General features: G+C 67.2%; 4 protein-coding genes across 9 annotated transcripts; 3 read left to right on the forward strand and 1 right to left on the reverse strand.

The window, feature by feature from the left end:
• Positions 1-601: 601 nt before the first annotated feature.
• On the reverse strand, positions 602-6801 carry PCSK4 (proprotein convertase subtilisin/kexin type 4). Of its 4 annotated transcripts, none has more exons than XM_053999394.1 (15): positions 6566-6799; positions 6029-6133; positions 5853-5948; positions 5095-5223; positions 4143-4219; positions 3954-4042; positions 3321-3493; positions 3034-3246; positions 2726-2826; positions 2341-2444; positions 2126-2243; positions 1775-1945; positions 1444-1568; positions 1145-1264; positions 602-1073 (listed from the first exon to the last, which is right to left on the reverse strand). In XM_053999394.1, exons 1-15 carry the CDS (start codon positions 6782-6784, stop codon positions 685-687), a joined length of 2229 nt encoding a protein of 742 aa, XP_053855369.1. In that variant the 5' UTR covers positions 6785-6799; the 3' UTR covers positions 602-684. The 4 variants fall into 4 exon arrangements, with proteins under 4 accessions (XP_053855369.1, XP_053855371.1, XP_053855370.1 ...); XM_053999396.1 differs by lacking the exon at positions 6566-6799 and adding an exon at positions 6255-6505; XM_053999397.1 differs by lacking the exon at positions 602-1073 and having other exon boundaries at positions 1172-1264; positions 1444-1609; positions 6566-6801.
• A 186-nt stretch (positions 6802-6987) lies between these two features.
• On the forward strand, positions 6988-11664 carry REEP6 (receptor accessory protein 6). Of its 2 annotated transcripts, XM_053999520.1 has the most exons (6): positions 6988-7175; positions 9294-9387; positions 9629-9767; positions 10395-10563; positions 10753-10820; positions 11242-11664. In XM_053999520.1, the coding sequence occupies exons 1-6, from the start codon at positions 7061-7063 to the stop codon at positions 11257-11259; spliced, it is 603 nt and encodes a 200-aa protein (XP_053855495.1). In that variant the 5' UTR covers positions 6988-7060; the 3' UTR covers positions 11260-11664. The 2 variants fall into 2 exon arrangements, with proteins under 2 accessions (XP_053855495.1, XP_053855496.1); XM_053999521.1 differs by lacking the exon at positions 10753-10820.
• Positions 11665-11740: 76 nt separating this feature from the next.
• On the forward strand, positions 11741-13512 carry C26H19orf25 (chromosome 26 C19orf25 homolog). 2 transcript variants are annotated; one of them, XM_053999555.1, is made up of 3 exons: positions 11741-11794; positions 12309-12482; positions 12554-13512. In XM_053999555.1, exons 2-3 carry the CDS (start codon positions 12335-12337, stop codon positions 12733-12735), a joined length of 330 nt encoding a protein of 109 aa, XP_053855530.1. In that variant the 5' UTR covers positions 11741-11794; positions 12309-12334; the 3' UTR covers positions 12736-13512. The 2 variants fall into 2 exon arrangements, with proteins under 2 accessions (XP_053855530.1, XP_053855531.1); XM_053999556.1 differs by having other exon boundaries at positions 11766-11806.
• On the forward strand, positions 12955-15484 carry LOC128819172 (granzyme M-like). The gene is given in 6 exon segments (XM_053999120.1): positions 12955-13391; positions 13731-13962; positions 13964-14040; positions 14131-14275; positions 14634-14894; positions 15057-15484. Coding segments are annotated over 6 exon segments (1380 nt in total). The 3' UTR covers positions 15285-15484.
• The last annotated feature ends 156 nt before the right edge of the window (positions 15485-15640 follow it).

Here is a 15640-nt window from a genome sequence, read left to right on the forward strand (position 1 = left end):
AGAAAGGTCTGGCTCTGCCTGAATTCCCAAAACTCTTCAGCTGAGCAAACACGCTGTGCCGGGGAAGGGGGGGACACAAACCTCCTCCCCGGTGTCCTGGGACAGTCCAGGGTCCTGGCACGGGGCCGGTGCCCCCGGGAGGGCCCCGGCTGGCAGCTCTCCCTGTGCCATCTGTGCCCAGTGCCATGGGTGCCACGTGCTGGGGCACAGCTGCCACTGTCCTCTGCCAGTCCCCGTGCACGGAGTGGTTGGGGCGCAGCCACCCCGGGACCCCTTTTTTAAGGCCTAAAGCTGCTGGTGAGCAGGAATTGGGGACTCCGGAGGGGTTCTGGGCTGGCCTTGGCTGCCTCTGCTCTGCCGGAAGCCACGTGGGCTCGTGGCCGGGCTCCTGCCGTGGCCACACGGGTGCAGCTGTTTGGGGACGCGTCACATCTCGTCCCTCTGCGCCTGGGAAAGGGCACAGGGCTCCCGGCCCCGCCGGGAATGTCTCTGTCCCCGGGGGTGGAGGAGGAGCCACCCCCCCGTCCCCTCGCACAGCTGGACAGGGCTGGGACCCTCCCAGGCGCTGCTGGGAAGGGGAATCACCCTTGGAGAGGGCGGCTGGAAAAGCAACAAGCGGTTTATTTCGGAAGGCAGGCACGATCCCTGCTGTGCCCCGGGCTGTCCCTGCAGCCCGGGCTGCTGTCACTCTGTCCTCCCGGCCCGGGGACAGCACGGAGCTCCTTTGCCAGCGCGGAGGACCGTGCGGCACGTGGGGTACAGCACCCCCAGCAGGACCAGGCTGCCGCAGGCGAGGACAGCGACAAGCACCAGGTCCCTGCGCAGCCCCGCCGGGCCGGGGGAGCCCTCTGCGGGGTGCTGGCAGGTGCGGGTGATGTCCTGGAAGGTGCGGCCCGAGGGACAGGACGTGCAGTTGTTGGCCGAGGCGCCCTGGCAGGTGTAGCAGGAGGGGTGGCAGCTGGCGCAGACACGGGCAGTGTCCCTAGGGGTGGCACTCCGGGCGCGGCCGTAGTAGCGTGGGGGGCAGTAGGACAGGCAGGAGCCGTGGTGGGTGTACAGGGAGCTGCCACAGTCTGTGGAGAGAGGCTGGGGTGAGACCCTGGGCAGCAGAGCCTTGTCACTGCCCCCCCAGAGCCTCGCTCACCCTCGCAGGCTCCCTGCTCGTCCCTCCTGAGACACTCGTCGGTGACGGTGGCTGCGGAGCGCCGGGCTGGCATGTCCTCATCCGTGCCGTGCAGGTGCAGGATGAAGCTGCTCAGCTGGCCTGGGGACAGGAGGGACAGGGGGCTGGAGGCTCTGGGGGTGTGTCCTCCTCAAACACAGGAGGGCTTGTGGCCAGGCAGGAGAAATGGACAAACTGCCCGTCCAAGGGGGGGAAGGAAGAATGACCAAGCACAGGGTGACCCCAGTAAAAATGGGGTTCCCCCGCCATGGGGCACCCACCTGTGTTCTGGGCATCACCCCTGTTCTCCAGCTGGAGGGTCCAGATCCCCTTGGGGTTCTCATCCCAGAAGTGCGTGGACATGAAGGTCCAGTCCTTGTAGCCGTCCTGGCTGGTGTCGTAGGGGCTGGGGGAGGAGAGCAGAGCTGGGAGTGCCAGCCCGGGGGCCTGCAGGGGCAGGCTGTCACCTGAAGGGTCACCCTGTGCTTGCTCTGAGGGGACACTCCCACGTGGCAGGGGTGCAGAGGAGTTTTGGGCCCACTGAGCCCCTTTTTGGGAGCCTGCTGGCCCTGGGGAGGCCGTGGGAGCGCCGGTGCTCCCCTCTGTCCTTACCGCACTGTCACCAGCGTGGACGTGGTCCCCATGGGGCTGCTCAGAGCCACCACCAGGTCCCCCCTGCGGCTGTAGCTCAGGGACAGCTGGACCTGGACGTGCTCCAGGGAGCGGATGCTCTCGGAGCAGGAGGAGACATCCGTGGAGATGGTGAGCCTGGAGCCGATGTCCCTGTCGAGGACAAGCTGCAGGTGAGGGCATTCCCTCCCCTGCCACGGGCGTCCTGCACTCCCCCGTGGCCTCCAAGCACAGCAGAGCCCGTGCAGCACAGATCACTTTTTGAGCCCCTGTGCCTGTGGTGGGCACAGCAAGTCCCTGTGGGAGGCTGGACCTGGGGTCACTGTCCCTTACCTGGGGACCTGGACGGCCTGGACCGAACACTTCTCCTGGGGCCGAGTCCCTGTCCACGTGGAGGCCGCCTGCACCAGCAGCCCCGCGTCCAGCAGCCCGTAGCCATAGTAGTGGCTCACTGGGACACAGGTGCCAGCCAAGAGAGGGGCCCGTGAGCCCCTCGGTGCCACCAGGGGCTGCTGGAAGGTGTTTGAGGGGCCGAGCCCTGCACTCACCCCTGCGCCCGACGCCGTTCTCGGCCCAGTCCTCTGCCTGCAGGTGAGCGGGTTTGGAGGCCCTGATGATCAGGTGCTGCAGGTCACGCCAGGTCAGGGCTGGGCTGGAAGCAAGGAGGACGTGGGACAGAGGTCTGGGTTGCTTTTTAAGGGGGAGATTTGGCTCTTCTGGGGTGGGTAGAGCAACTGTCTAGGCCCAAGCTGATCCCCCCACGACCTCCTTTGGTAGCAAAGAGCTCCAGAGGACAACGCTCCTGCTGTCCCACGGCCCTGGGGGAAGGCCACAACTCTGCACCCCAACCTTCCTGCTGCCCCTCCCCTTTCTCATCCCTGGTTAGGCGCCAGCTCTCCCTGGGTCGTGTCCCTCTCTCTCGGTGTCACCTACTTGGCCTCCAGTGCCAGGGCCACCATGCCCGCGGCCAGCGGGGCCGAGGCGGAGGTGCCGGTGTGTTTGTCTGTGCAGCGGTGGTGCAGGTCAGTGGTCACCTGGGGGGACAGGGGGGGTCTCAGGACTGCTTCCGAGAAAGCTGCCTGCAGTTGGGTACCTCCAGAAAATTCTCCTTTCGGGTCCCTTTGAGCTTTTGGGGCTCTACACAGACACCAAGCTAAGGCGGACCGGGACCAGCCCGGCCCGTGCTGGGATCTGTGTCTGCCCCGGAGCTGCTGCTCTGGCAGAGCTGTTGTGACACTCACAATCTGCACCTTGCTGGTGGTCCTGCTGCTGTAGGTGGTGGTGAGGATGGCAGGGCAGCTCTCGCTGTAGCGGGGCCGCTGCCCGTCCCCCAGGACGCTGCCCACCGACACCGTGTAGATGCTGTTGGTGTACCCATCGCAGTTGCAGTTGTCGTAGTTGGTGCCGCCGTTGCCCGAGGCCCAAATGAAGATGGAGCCGAGCCCACCCCGTCCCTGTTGAAGAGCAGAGGGGGGTGAGCAGGGTGTCCTCGTGTCCCTGTGGCCCCCGAGGCCAGGGCTGGGCTTACGTGGACGACCCCTCTGTGGAAAGCGGCCGCAGCCAGGACTCCGGGCCCGTCCACCGTCCTGCCATTGTCCTCGGGGCCCCAGCTGGCGCTGTAGATGTGGATGTACTGGGGCTGCAGGCTCAGGGCCTGCGCCTCCACTATGTCCATGATGGAGCCGTCCAGCATCCGCACGCCTGAGGGCAGGCACCGGGCAGCCGTGGTGGCCGGGAGGGGCCGAGGTGGCTCCGAGGGGACAGGAGCCACGCAGGTGCCACACCGAGGGCAGGGCCTGGGGGCACCTTGCCGGGCCCCCCCAGCCCCCCAGAGCTTTCACGTGCCCCTGCCCTAAGGAGATCAGGCCCCCTCGGCTCTGTGCCCTTCCCAAAGCTCCTCGTTAAGCCTTTTGTAATTAAGCCCAGGGAGTGCTCCTGGCTTTTAACCCCCTTTGCCACCCTCACTTCCACAGCGGAACCTGAGCCTGCCCTGCTGGTGCTGGGCTGAGCATCAAAGCCCCGGGAGCACCGAGTCTGATGTGGGGCAGCACCCACCCTGCCCACCCCTGTGGAGCCCAGAGCAGCCCCACCTGGGCTCCTGCATCCCCACGGGGGGCTGGAGCTGATTTCCAGCTTCCCTCCCAGGGGAGCAACGTCTCACCTCCGATTTTGGCGTTGTAGGCAACGCCGGCACCGCAGACTCCGTTGTTGGCCACAGCGGCCACTTCCCCCGCACAGCGTGTCCCGTGCCTGGGGGGACAGAGTGACCCTGAGAGGGGCGGGGGGCCTGGGACAGCCCCAGCGCCCCCAGAGCTGACCCCCCCCATGTGGGGAGCTGGGCAGAACCCACCAGTTCTTGTCGCTGTCGCCGTATCGGGGCTGGGGGTCGGGGTCGTTGCTGTTGAAGTCGTAACTCGCCAGCGGGTCCTGTTACAGAGCGAGGAGTGAGCCGCAGGGCCCGGGCAGGGCTGTGACAGCTCGGCACAGGCGCCTGGCACCGAGCCCGGCGCTGGCACCGCCGAGGGCCCCGGGGGCCAGCGGGGCCCCTTCGTGCCCAGCTGCGCTGGGAGCTGGAGCTAAACCGAGTGCCGAGAGGGAAGGGAGCTGGGAAAGGGGCTCAGCCTGGAGAAAAGGAGGAGCGGGGGACACCTTCTGGCTCTGAACCACTCCCTGACAGGAGGGGACAGCCAGGGGACAACAGCACAGGAGGGAACGGCCTCAGGCTGTGCCTGGTGGGACATCAGCAGGAATTTCCCCGTGGAAAGGGTGGTCAGGCCTTGGCAGGGGCTGCCCAGCGAGGTTGGGAGTCCCTGGAGGTGGCACTCGGTGCTCTGGGCTGGTGAGAAGGTGGGCACAGGTTGCACTCGATGATCCTGGAGCCCTTTTCCAGCCTCGGTGTCTCTGGGGTTGTGCAGAAAGGGCTGAAAGCAGCACAGCTTTGCTGCTTCCCCGACAGAGCCCAGCGTGCCCCGAGGGTGACCCTCGCTGGCCACGCGGCCCCGGGAGAGGAGCCACGGCAGCGGTGGCGTTCCACAGAGCCGGGACTGCCTTTCCTTCCCCGGGAGGGTTTGCCAGCTGTGCTGGCTTTGCAGCTTGCTGTAATCGCAGCTCTCTGGGGGCTCCGGTGCGTGTACAAGTTGTAACACTTCCCCGGCGTGAGATTGCACCGCAGGAGGCTCCAAACCTTGGACCCAGCCCTGCAGGGGCCGAGCTCCCCCCGCACAGCGCCGGGGTGGGCTGAAGGCATCGACTCCCACCCCCCCTCCCTGGAGGAGCCGCTCCCCGGACCCCCCCATAGTTACGTAGTTGGCAGCCAGGTCGGGATGATCCTTCTCCAGCCCATCATCCAGGACAGTCAGCACCACCCCCAGCCCCGTGTAGCCTCTGCTCCAAGCCGTGAGGATGTTCAGGTCGGGATGGACGTCGTTGTTCTGGAAAACAGATTAAATTTGATCGGCAGCCGGGGTCACCCCGGGGGAGTCCTGCTGCCTCATCACTGCCGGCATTAGCTTGGTTTATGTCTTGGTGGGGCACCGGCAAGGGCACTGCCAGCGCTCAGGGAGGGATCCTGCCCCTCTGCTCAGCCCTGGAGGCGCTTCTGGGGCGCTGTGCCCAGCTCTGGGCTCCCAGGGTGGGTCCAGTGGAGGGTCACAAGGTTGAGGAGGGGATTGGAACATCCCGACAAAGAAAAGCTGAGGGAGCCGGGGCTGTTCAGCCTTGAGAGGGGCCCTCAGCCCTCGGTGTCCCTGTCTGCTACCCTGGGAGGGCTCAGGGCAGGGGCCAGGCTCGCCCTGGGGACCAGAAATGGCACCAGGGGAAGGGGCAGGGACTGCTCCCAGGAGTTCCCCTGCACAGGAGGAAGAACTTCTTCAGTGTGCGGTGCCCGAGCCCCGAACAGCGACCCGAGGGGCTGTGGGGTCTCCCTCACTGGGGATATCCCAGAACAATCCAGACCCAATCCTGTGCCTCTGGCACGGTGCTGAGCAGGGAGGGGGCACTGGGCGCACCCTCCCTCCCGTGACTGGGGTGGGGATGAGGAGGGGAGGCAGCCCGCTCTCACCATGTACCACTGCTTGGGGAACCAGGGGTCCGTGGGCACCACGCCCGTGCCTCTCTTGGAGCGCCTCTTCAGCGTCTGCTGCTCAAACCACAGGACCTGGGCGGCGAGCAGCGCGGTGGGTGCCGGGCCGTGCCTGCCCACAGCTGCCCCCTGGCTCCCCGTGCCCTCCTCCCTACCTGGGGGTCCCTGGTGAGCCGCATGTGCCACCCCCAGTGCCTGCTCAGGGCTCTCTGCCTGGTGCCGCGGTGGCTGAAGTGATGAAAGGGCTCTCCCTCCATCACCTGCGGGCACAAAGAGCTGCCGTGAGCTTTTCTGGGGGACCGCGGTGCCAGCCCCGCGGCACTGGCCACAGGAGGGTGGGCTGAGCCCGAGCTGTAGAGCAGCACAAGCAGAAAGTGTCACCTGGGGACAGAATGGAGTCCTGGGGAGGGGCTGGGGGCCTTGGGGGTCCCTCGCTCGCCCCTGCCTGCTCAGAGGCCGTTTGCTCTGAGGGTGGGGGGACGCTGGCACCCTCAGAATTCCCAGATTCCCAGGAAGTGTTTGAGGGGAAGCGTTGGATGGGGCTTGGAGCAACCTGGCCTAATGGAAGATGTGCCTGCCCGTGGGACAAGCGAAGGGGACGAACAGTGGCCACACAGGGTGGGTACGAGCAAGAAGGCCGGGCCAGGGGCACACGGGGTGGGCTGGGCCCGCCTTCCCCGCCCAGGCCGCACCTGGCCCAGGTAGAGCAGCCCGTGCCGGCGGGCCAGGGCCCGGGCGTCCCGCAGCCCCGCCGCCACGCGCACGGCCCAGCTGCTCAGGTAGACGCGGGGCTTGGCGGGGCCCGGAGGGGCGGTGGCGGCCGCCACGAGCAGCGCGAGCAGCACCGGGAGCAGCGCGAGCAGCGCCGGGAGCAGCGACAGCGCCGGGCCGGGCCCGGCCCGAGCCGCCATGAGGCCGCGTTGCCATGGCAACGGCGTCGGCCCCGCCCTCCGCGCGGCCTCGCCTCATTGGCCCGCCTTGACGCCCGCCCCGCCTTCTCGTTGGCCCCGCCCCTCCGCCTCGCACCGCCCCGCTGGCGCTGGCCCCGCCCCCGGGCACGCCCCCAGCGGCCGCTCTGACCGGGGCGCGGGGCCGGTGCGGGGCCGGTGCGGGGCCGGTGCGGGGCCGGTGCGGGGTCGGTGCGGGGCCGCCGCCGCTTCAGCTCCGGCATCAGCGCCACCGCTGCCATGGCCTCCGTGCAGCAGCGCCTGCAGCGCCTCCTCTACAGCCCCGGCCCGATCGGCGACCTGATGGGTCGGCTGGAAGCCCGTACCGGCGTCCAACGGCTCTACCTGGCCACAGGTGCGACCGGTACCGCGGGGCCTCCCCGGTTCTCCCGTTCTGTCCCCTTCTCCCCGGTATCGTGGGGCGCCTTGGCAGCTGCTCACCGTCGCTCTGGGCTCAGCGCGGGGGCACGGGGAGGGCAGGCAGGACCGCCCTGGTTTGGGGGTGCGGAGCGGGGCCGTGCTGGGAGGGGGCTGGGGGTGCCCGGGGTGACATCACTGTCACCGCACTGCCCTCGCCTTCCACAGGCACCAAATCCCGAAATCCTAAAGCTCGCGGGGTCCGAGTGTCAGAGGTGCCAGAGAGACCCTCGAGACCCCTGGCCCTGACAGGGGGGTCCCCGTTCTGGGTGAGCCCCCAGACCGTGGTGGGTCAGATCGGGCACTGGGGACAGGAGCTCGTCCCCGTGTCCCACTGGTGGGACCGTGGGGATCCGGCCTTTAACCGGATCCCTGTTGTTCATTAATGAGGAACCAGCCGGATTCTCCCCGGGGATCCTCCTCCTGGCACGCCGTGCCCCCTCTCCTCTGACCCTCGGCCCTGTGCCCTCTCTGCCAACTCGAACTGGGCTCGTCCACGTGCTCTCCAATTTGAGATTTCATATCAAACCTCCTGGGGGGCTCCGGGCTGCCCTGTGCCCCCAGGCCTTTGGCCTCCAGGTGTGATTTCCTGGCCCTTCACCTGCAGCAGGGCTGGTGTTCCCACTCTGAGGGGAGAAGTGTCCCTGAAGGAGCAGGTGCTGCTGTGCAGGTTGTGTTTGGATGCGGTGCCACCCAGGCGTCTTCCAAGCCAAACAATCCCGGGCGTTTGGTCAGGCTCAGCCGTGATGGACTCTTGGGCTAGAACAAGAGTGGCCACACCAAAAAGGGACGGTTCCTCGTTCTGGATCCCTGTCCTGGAAAGGAGAAGCTGTTGCCGATTTCTCCCTCCCGTGGCTCTGGAGCAGTCCCTAATTTGTGTTTGAACCCATGGGCTGGGGTTTGGAGCGACCTCTGGGCAGCACCACCTCCAGCTGCTCCCTCAGCGAAGCCTTTCCTGGGTTTTTGCTGTTACATAAATTTCTCTGGGAGTTTAAATCCTGCAAAATCCCTTCTAAGGCTCTTGGGGAATGAAACCCAGCACTGCCTGGACCTGCCTGCCCTCCTTGGAGGGAGGTTTGGGACTGCTCCAAAGCCACGTTGCTCCTGCCCGTCTCCCAGGAAAGACCCGGAGCTGTGGGTGCCCCGGATCGGGGCCGGAGCTCAGCCCAGGAATGCTGCAGCGAGCAGAGCTGGGATTATCCTCCCTCCGAGCCCGAGCAAGGACTTTAATTCACCAGCACAGTCAGGTTAATTCCCGGCTTTCTTGCTGCTGCTGGAGGAGTTTATTCCGGTGCTGGGGAGAAGCTGCTGGGCTGCACAAAGTGCTCCATCCCGAGTATCCCTGAGGTTTTCCTGCCCTCTGAGCCCTGCTGTGAGCGGGGCTCTGCCGTGGCTCCCCTCCCAAAAGCTTCCTGTCCCGCCTTCCCCAGCCACGCTCTCTCCCAGCTCCGCTGCTGCAGCCTCCTGCGAGTGTCCGGGCGCTGGGCAGGCTGCGGCCGCCGGCTCACATTTAACTGAGCGATCGAATTGAGCGGCGGGGCAGCGCGATTGGATCGCCGCTCCCAGGGGAGACAACGCTTCCTCTGGCGGCGGCTGCCCGGCCGCGGGGAGCGCCTGCGGGAGGAGCGGCGCTCCCGGGCGCCTGATCCGGGAGCAGGGCTCGTCCTTGAGCGGGAGCTCTGGGAATGCCAAGCGGCTCCGGGCCCCGCGCGGGGGAGACGAGCGGAGCCTTGACTTTGCACCATGGGCGTGTTGTCAGCGTCTCCGGTTCCTGCCGCCCTGGCCCCGCTCCAGGAGATTGGGGTGCTGAAGTCCCATCCGAGCCAGGGGAGGGGACGAAGGGTGACAGGAGCGGGTCACGGGTCCCTCGGGGAGGAGCAGACTCCGCCACGTGCCTCGTTCCCTCGAGCACCTCGGCGGCGTGGAATTAATGGGGGGTGGTCGTTACCCCCTGGCATGCGCCCGTTCCTGCTCTGGGATGAGAATCCCGCTCAGGAGACCGAGCGGGGTCTCCCCTGGTGACAGCAGGCTCCAGACCGTCCCCTGTGCCCCGCAGGCTCCGTGGCTTTCCTGGGGCTGTACCTCATGTTCGGCTACGGCGCTTCCCTGCTCTGCAACGTCATCGGCTTCGTCTACCCCGCCTACGTCTCGTAAGTACCTGTCCCACACCTGGAGAGCGTTCCCTGCCCTTCGCTGAGGGTCTCCCTGCTCAGTCAAGAGGCAGTTATGGCTGGGAAGCTCTTGAGACCTTCCTGGAAACGCTGGGACCAGCCCAGAGCAGCCAGTGGGAAGGTTCCCTCCGGGCTGTGGAGGGTTTGGGCAGGTGGAGCCCAGCCCTGCAGCAGCCGTGTCCTTCCTTCCTTCCTTCCTCCCTGCCCTGTCCTGCCGCAGCATCAAAGCCATCGAGAGCAACAGCAAGGAGGATGACACCACGTGGCTCACCTACTGGGTGGTCTACGGCGTCTTCAGCGTCGCCGAGTTCTTCTCCGACCTTTTCCTCTACTGGTTCCCCTTCTACTATGCCGGGAAGGTAACGGCTGTGCCGGGCTCCTCCCGTGCCGCGGCTGGACGGGAGGAGCTGCGTGTGGTGGGCTCTGGGCGGGAGCAGGGCGGTGGTGGTGATGCCCAAAGAGGCTCCCTGGAACAGAGGCTAGATGGTGTTAAAGGAATAAAGCGGGGATTTATTAAAAGGCTTTTTCCAGGACACACCTTGGGCGGTGCAAGAGCCCGGCCGTGGCTACACCCGAGATGGACCCCGGCTCACGGGTTTTCACACTTCCATAAGTTTTGGTCCATTTCCATATTGGGGTTCATTGTCCAATTCTAGCTGCAGGTTGTGCAGTCCCATCCTCCCAGTTTGCTCTCCTAAATTTGCTGTTGTTGATACTTTTTGGGCCTGAAGCTGCAGTGGTGTCCTTGGTTCTGGGGCTGGAAAGGGATTGTTTCGTGTGACTGAACTGTGAGGAGAGCTGCTGACACTTTATATGAAGTTTAGAGTTATAATCTCATGCAGTACAGAACCTGGAATATATGAAAGCTGGAACTTAGGGCATCAGAGGGGCTGCACCCAGCTCAGATCCTGGGACCTCCAGTGAGCTCCAGCCTTGGGCACTGGCGGGGGGGCCCTGGAGCAGCTGAGCCCCTCCTGTGCCCGCAGTGCCTGTTCCTGGTGTGGTGCATGGCCCCAGTGCCCTGGAACGGCTCCCAGGTCATCTACCACAGCGTCATCCGGCCCTTCTTCCTCAAGCACCACCGGACCGTGGACAACATGATGGGTGACATCGGCACCAAGGCCCTGGACGCGGCCTCCACCGTCACCCGAGAAGGTAACTCCGGTCCCCTGTCCCTCCCTCCTGCTCCGTGTCCGGCTTTTCCCAGCGCAGGGGCGTGGGCAGCTCGTTAATTACCAGCAGTGATTATTTCTCGGTGCCCATGGGCCCAGCCCCGTGACAGGAGCCCCGGGGGTCACAGTCCCCTCTCTAACCTCTCTCTCCTCTCTGCGCTGCACGCTCCAGTCCTGCAGACTCTGGCCAACAGCAGAGCCCGGCTGGCGGCCGGGGTGGCCCCGCAGCCCAGCCTGCCCGTATGTACCGAGCCGCGGCTCCCGCTGCCGCCGCGCGGGGACGGGGCCGGGCCGTGCCCGGCGCCCGCCGGGTCCCGTGTCCACCGTGGCACCGCCCAAACCGCTCTGCTCCCGCACAACCGGCCCTTTCTCCCGTGGCGTGGGTAGAGCAGGCGCTTCCCTCCCGCTTCTCCGTAGTCAGACCCCGTCCGTGTGTCCGTCCGTGTGTCCGTCCCCGTGCCCACGTGCCTCTCAGCGCTGCTGCTGCCGACCTGGGGCTCCCCTCCGGAGCCCGCCGGGCGCGGGGAGGGCAGGGCTGGCTGTCACCGCCGTGCTCGGCACGACGGGGAGGGAGCGGGCCGGTGACGCGGGGCCGGGCAGTGCCCCAGCACACCGGCCCCTGCCCCGGGGACGGGCACTAACGCCATCCGTGTCTCCGCAGGCGTCAAAGCATCCCTGAACCTGGCAGAGTTAGCGCAGAAGGTGAAGTAAGAGGGGCATCGGGGCTACTGGTACCGGCACTACAGCCCCGGTACGGGCATCAGTACCGGCACCAGCGGCCCCAGTACCGGCACCACGCTCCCAGTACTGGTACCGGCAACCCCCGTTCTGGCACCGAAGCCCCCCCTACCGGCACTGCAGACGCCGGTACCGGCACCATGATCCCGGTACTGGTACCGGCATCCTCCGTTCTGGCACCGAAGTTCCCCATACAGGAGCCGGTACCGGCACCGTGCTCCCGGTACCGGCACCATGGCCCTGTTAACGGTACCGGCCAGCCCGGGCCGCACCCGTCCGGGATCCCGAGTTTCTGCAGTCCGAGTGTGTTGTACCCCAGCCCCCGAATAAATCCCGGTGCCACCAAGCGCCGCTCCCGTCCCGCGTGTCCGTGACACCGCGCGGCGCCTTTAAGAGCGGCGGAGCCTTCGGGAAAGGGGCGGGGCTGTCTTGATGACGTGTCCTGGGCGTGGCGGAAGTGCGGCCGGGATAGAGGGGTCGGTCTGTCGGTCCGTCTGCGGTCCGGGGGGGGGGGTCGGGGGGCTCTGTCTGTGTGTCCGGGGGGCGGAGGGGGCCGGTTTGTCTGTGCGGGGGTGGGGCTCTGTCTGTCTGTCTGTCTGTCCGTCCAGCGGCGGGGGTGGGGGCGAGCAGGGGTCTGTCCGTCTGTCTGTCCGGCCAAAGGGCGGGGTGGGGGAGTCTGTCCGTCTGGGAGGAAGGGAGTCGGTCTGTCTGACGGGAGGGGGGGCAGCACAGGGGATCTGTGTGTCTGTCTGGGAGGCAGGCAGGTGTCTGTCTGTCTGTCTGTCCGGAGGGGAAGGTGGGGGGTTCTGTTTGTCCATCCGGGGTTACAGTGAGGGGGCTCTGCCTGCTGCGGGGGGTCCGTCTGTCTGTCCAAAGCGCAGCACAGGGGGCCTGTCCGTCCTGGGGGGATAGAAGAGGGGAGGTGTCTGTCCGTCCGTCTGTCTGTCCGGGGCGGGGGCAGCGCAGCGCCCTCACCTCCCCCCTCCGCAGCCCCTCCCACATGAGCCTCCCCCGGGATGAGCTCCAAGGCCAAGCGGGTGCTGCCCACCCGCCCTGAGCCCCCCAGCGTGGAGCAGATCCTGGCCGACGTGCAGGGCACGCACCCCTCCGACCCCGTGTTCGTCCTCCCCGCCGAGCCCCCCCAGGACCACGGCCCCGCTCCAGGTGAGCCCGCGCTGGGGAGGGGGGGCCGCGGGGACCCCCCAGCCCCGCTGAGCCCCGGCTCTGCCCGCCAGGCTGCCCCGAGCCCGCGGCCGAGGAGCGGGAGCGGCTGTACCGGCAGATCCGCTCCTACGTGGGGATGAACCAGCGGCTGCAGCAATCCCGGCTGCAGCTGCGGGAGCGGCGCCGGGAGCTGCAGAGGGTCGGGGAGGCGCTGGACCGCGGGATCGCCGAGATGAGGCAGAAGGCGTTCTGAGGGGCCGTGCTGGGCGCCTCGGGACACCCCACGCTGTGGTTTCACCCTCGCAAAACCGCTTGCATCGGGAGGATCCGGATTTGCCGGGACAGCCCCGGCTGTGCCACCCCAGTGACCTTTTCCCGGGGAGCACTGGGATCCGCCAGGCCAGCACGGTGGCACTTTCCTGGTGCTGGGATGAAGGCTTGCACCCCTCCTTCTGCCCCTGAACCGGCTGCCATGTCCCCCGTGGGTGGCACGTCCTCTGCTCCCTACGACTTCAGCCTCTGGTACTTCCCCGAGGATGACCACGTCGCCTCCCGCATCGCAGAGCGCCTGAGGGAGGAGGGATTTCGGGGCTTCACGGAGCACCAGGACCAAGTGGCTGGGACATCCGTCATCCTATCGGCCGTGGAGGCCATCGAGGCCAGCCGGGTGGCCATCCTGCTGCTCTCGGCCAAGTCCGTGGGCGACCGGTGGTGCGAGCACGTGTCCCAGTGGAACCTGTTCCGCAGTATCCACCAGCGCGGCCCCAGGGTGGTCCCCGTGTGCGTGGGGGTGACCAGAGCCGAGGTGCCGGCGTTCCTGCAGCACCTCGTCCCGCTGGAATACCAGAACGAGTTCTTCTTCCAGCGGCTGCTGGCCAGCCTGAGGTCCCGCCCAAGGAGCCGGGCCAGGCGGGTCCCGCCCGAGGGCACGAACTGAGGGACCGCCAGGGGGGCTGGGTCGGGGGCCAGCACCGCCCCATGGTGTGAAAAACTGCCCTGTTTTGCTAATAAAGGTGGTGGGAGTGCCTCACCCACTGTGGGCTGTCCTAAATCTCATAAATCCCCAGTTTTGGGAGATGAAGGTGCCGCTTTCTGTCTGCAGAGCCGAGCGCTGGGGGGGCCGTGGGTGTTTCCCACCCCCGCAGGCGTGACCTTGTGGGTGCTTCTTCCCCTTCCTGCCCCCTGAGCAGCGTCCGCGCCCCGCTGCTGCCCTGCTCCGCTGTCACACGCGAGCCGGGGCTCCTCCAGCTCGGCAGCTGCACCGGGAGACGCGGAGCGGGCGGGATGGGGCGAGCGGCTGCCGCCCCTCCCTTGGGACGAGCACCGGGCCGGTGGGTCCGGCGTGGCCAGCGGGGGCTCGGACTCACTGGCCGGAGCGGTGGCAGGTGCTGGTGGGGACGGGACCTGGCTCCAGCCGTCGATCATCGGGGGACACGAGGCCAGAGAACACTCCCGGCCCTACATGGTGTCCCTCCAGTTCGGGGGGGGTTCACGTCTGCGGGGCAGCGCTGCTGCACCGGAGCTGGGCGCTGACGGCCGCGCACTGCCTGCATCGCAGGTGAGTCCGGCACGGCTGTGTCCTGCCCGGGGAGGGGACGCGGCTCCGGGCGACCGGCACCGGGCTGACAGCGCTGCCGGGGCAGGGCAGGCCGTGGGACAAGGTGCGGCTGGTGGTGGGGCTGCACAAGTGGCAGGACCGCGGGGCGGACACGCAGAGCTTCAGCATCCGGGCTGCCTGTCCCCACCCCGGCTACGACCGACAGACGATGGAGAACGACCTGCTCCTGCTCCAGGTGGGGCTCGGGCCGGCCGCGGGGGAGGCTCCGAGCGGGGCTGGAGCGGCGGCGCTGCCGGGAAGCGCCGCCGGGAACGGGCGGGGTGTTCGCACGGTGTCGGTGCAGCCGGGGCGAGCGGTGACATTTCCTCTTCTCACCCCCAAGAGATTTCACACCTGGGTGTCATCTCCCCGCTCCCACTGGCGCTGCACCGGCTCGGTGCTCCCCTTCGACCCGTGGCGTTGGGGGGCTCCCCCTCGGTCCCCCACCTGCAGCACTGGGGTGCTCCCCTTTGACGCCCCACCCGCGGTGTTGGGGTGCTCCTGCCAGCCCCTCTGCCCATGGTGGGGGGTCTGACACCGACCCCCGCCCGCAGCTGGACGGGAAGGTGACGCTGAGCAGGACACGGCAGCTGATCTCGCTGGCGAGACGGGAGCCGGCGCCGGGGGCGCGGTGCAGCCTGGCGGGCTGGGGGGTCGTGGACTCCCAGGGCCGGCAGCTGTCGCCCACCCTGCAGGAGCTGGAGGTGACGGTGGTGGACACGCAGAAGTGCGACAGCAGCAGCTTCTGGCGCGGCAAAATCGGCCCCGCCATGATCTGCTTCCAGGGGCAGCACCGCGGCTCGGCACCCACCAAGGTGAGAATTTGGGGGTCCAAGGGCTACAAAGCTCTGCCCACCCCGAGCCCGGCTGCGGGGGGCTCCGGGGAGGATGCTCACTCTGAGCAGGCGAGATGTCCCCTTGGCCGTGGTGGGGGTCCCTGTCCCCACGTCCACTCCCCGGTGTCACCTGCCCCTCAGGGTGACTCGGGGAGCCCGTCGGTGTGCGGGAAGCGGCCGGCAGTGGCCGGCGTGATGTCCTTCAGCAGCAAGAACGCCACCAACCCTTTCAAGCCGCCGGTGGCCACCTCGGTTGTGACGTACAAGAAATGGATCCAGAAAACGCTGCGGAGGGGCTGCGGATCCGGCCAGCCCGAGCACCCGGGACAGACCAAACACCCCTTCCTATTTACACAGGTTGGCTTTTAATTGGGAATACTGTCCAGAGTCTGGTAAAATAACATCCTTAGTACATAGATACAGTGACGGCGAGCGGAGCCCGGCAGAGCCCGGCGGGATTGTCGGTGGAGGAGGGGGAGGGCGGTGGCTTGTAGCCGGGGGGCGATGCTGGCCCTCCTGTGCATTCCGTTACAGCACTCAGGATTGCTGCTCCTGGGATTTTCCTCCTTTTCTTCCTTTTCTTCCTTTTCTTCAGTCCCGGCTGGTCCCTCCGTGCCGGCCACTGCCAGGGCAGGGGGGCTCCAGTGGGCACTGGGGTGTGCCCGTCCCCACGACCCCAGTGCTCATCCCTGGGGACCCCCTGCGTATCCCCACGGTCCTGGTGT

Source organism: Vidua macroura, chromosome 26, assembly GCF_024509145.1.
Source record: "Vidua macroura isolate BioBank_ID:100142 chromosome 26, ASM2450914v1, whole genome shotgun sequence".
In the NCBI taxonomy this organism is placed as follows: Eukaryota; Metazoa; Chordata; class Aves; order Passeriformes; family Viduidae; genus Vidua; species Vidua macroura.

Coding starts and splice junctions, on each gene's coding strand:
- PCSK4 (XM_053999394.1), bottom strand. CDS start 6,784: ATGGCGGCTCGGGCCGGGCCCGGCCCGGCGCTGTCGCTGCTCCCGGCG. Junction 2,244..2,340: donor GAACGGCGTCGGGCGCAGGG/GTGAGTGCAGGG, acceptor CCTGTGTCCCAG/TGAGCCACTACTATGGCTAC. Junction 1,946..2,125: donor CAGGCCGTCCAGGTCCCCAG/GTAAGGGACAGT, acceptor TGTCCTCGACAG/GGACATCGGCTCCAGGCTCA.
- REEP6 (XM_053999520.1), top strand. CDS start 7,061: ATGGCCTCCGTGCAGCAGCGCCTGCAGCGCCTCCTCTACAGCCCCGGC. Junction 7,176..9,293: donor ACGGCTCTACCTGGCCACAG/GTGCGACCGGTA, acceptor TGTGCCCCGCAG/GCTCCGTGGCTTTCCTGGGG. Junction 10,564..10,752: donor CTCCACCGTCACCCGAGAAG/GTAACTCCGGTC, acceptor TGCACGCTCCAG/TCCTGCAGACTCTGGCCAAC.
- C26H19orf25 (XM_053999555.1), top strand. CDS start 12,335: ATGAGCTCCAAGGCCAAGCGGGTGCTGCCCACCCGCCCTGAGCCCCCC. Junction 12,483..12,553: donor GGACCACGGCCCCGCTCCAG/GTGAGCCCGCGC, acceptor TCTGCCCGCCAG/GCTGCCCCGAGCCCGCGGCC.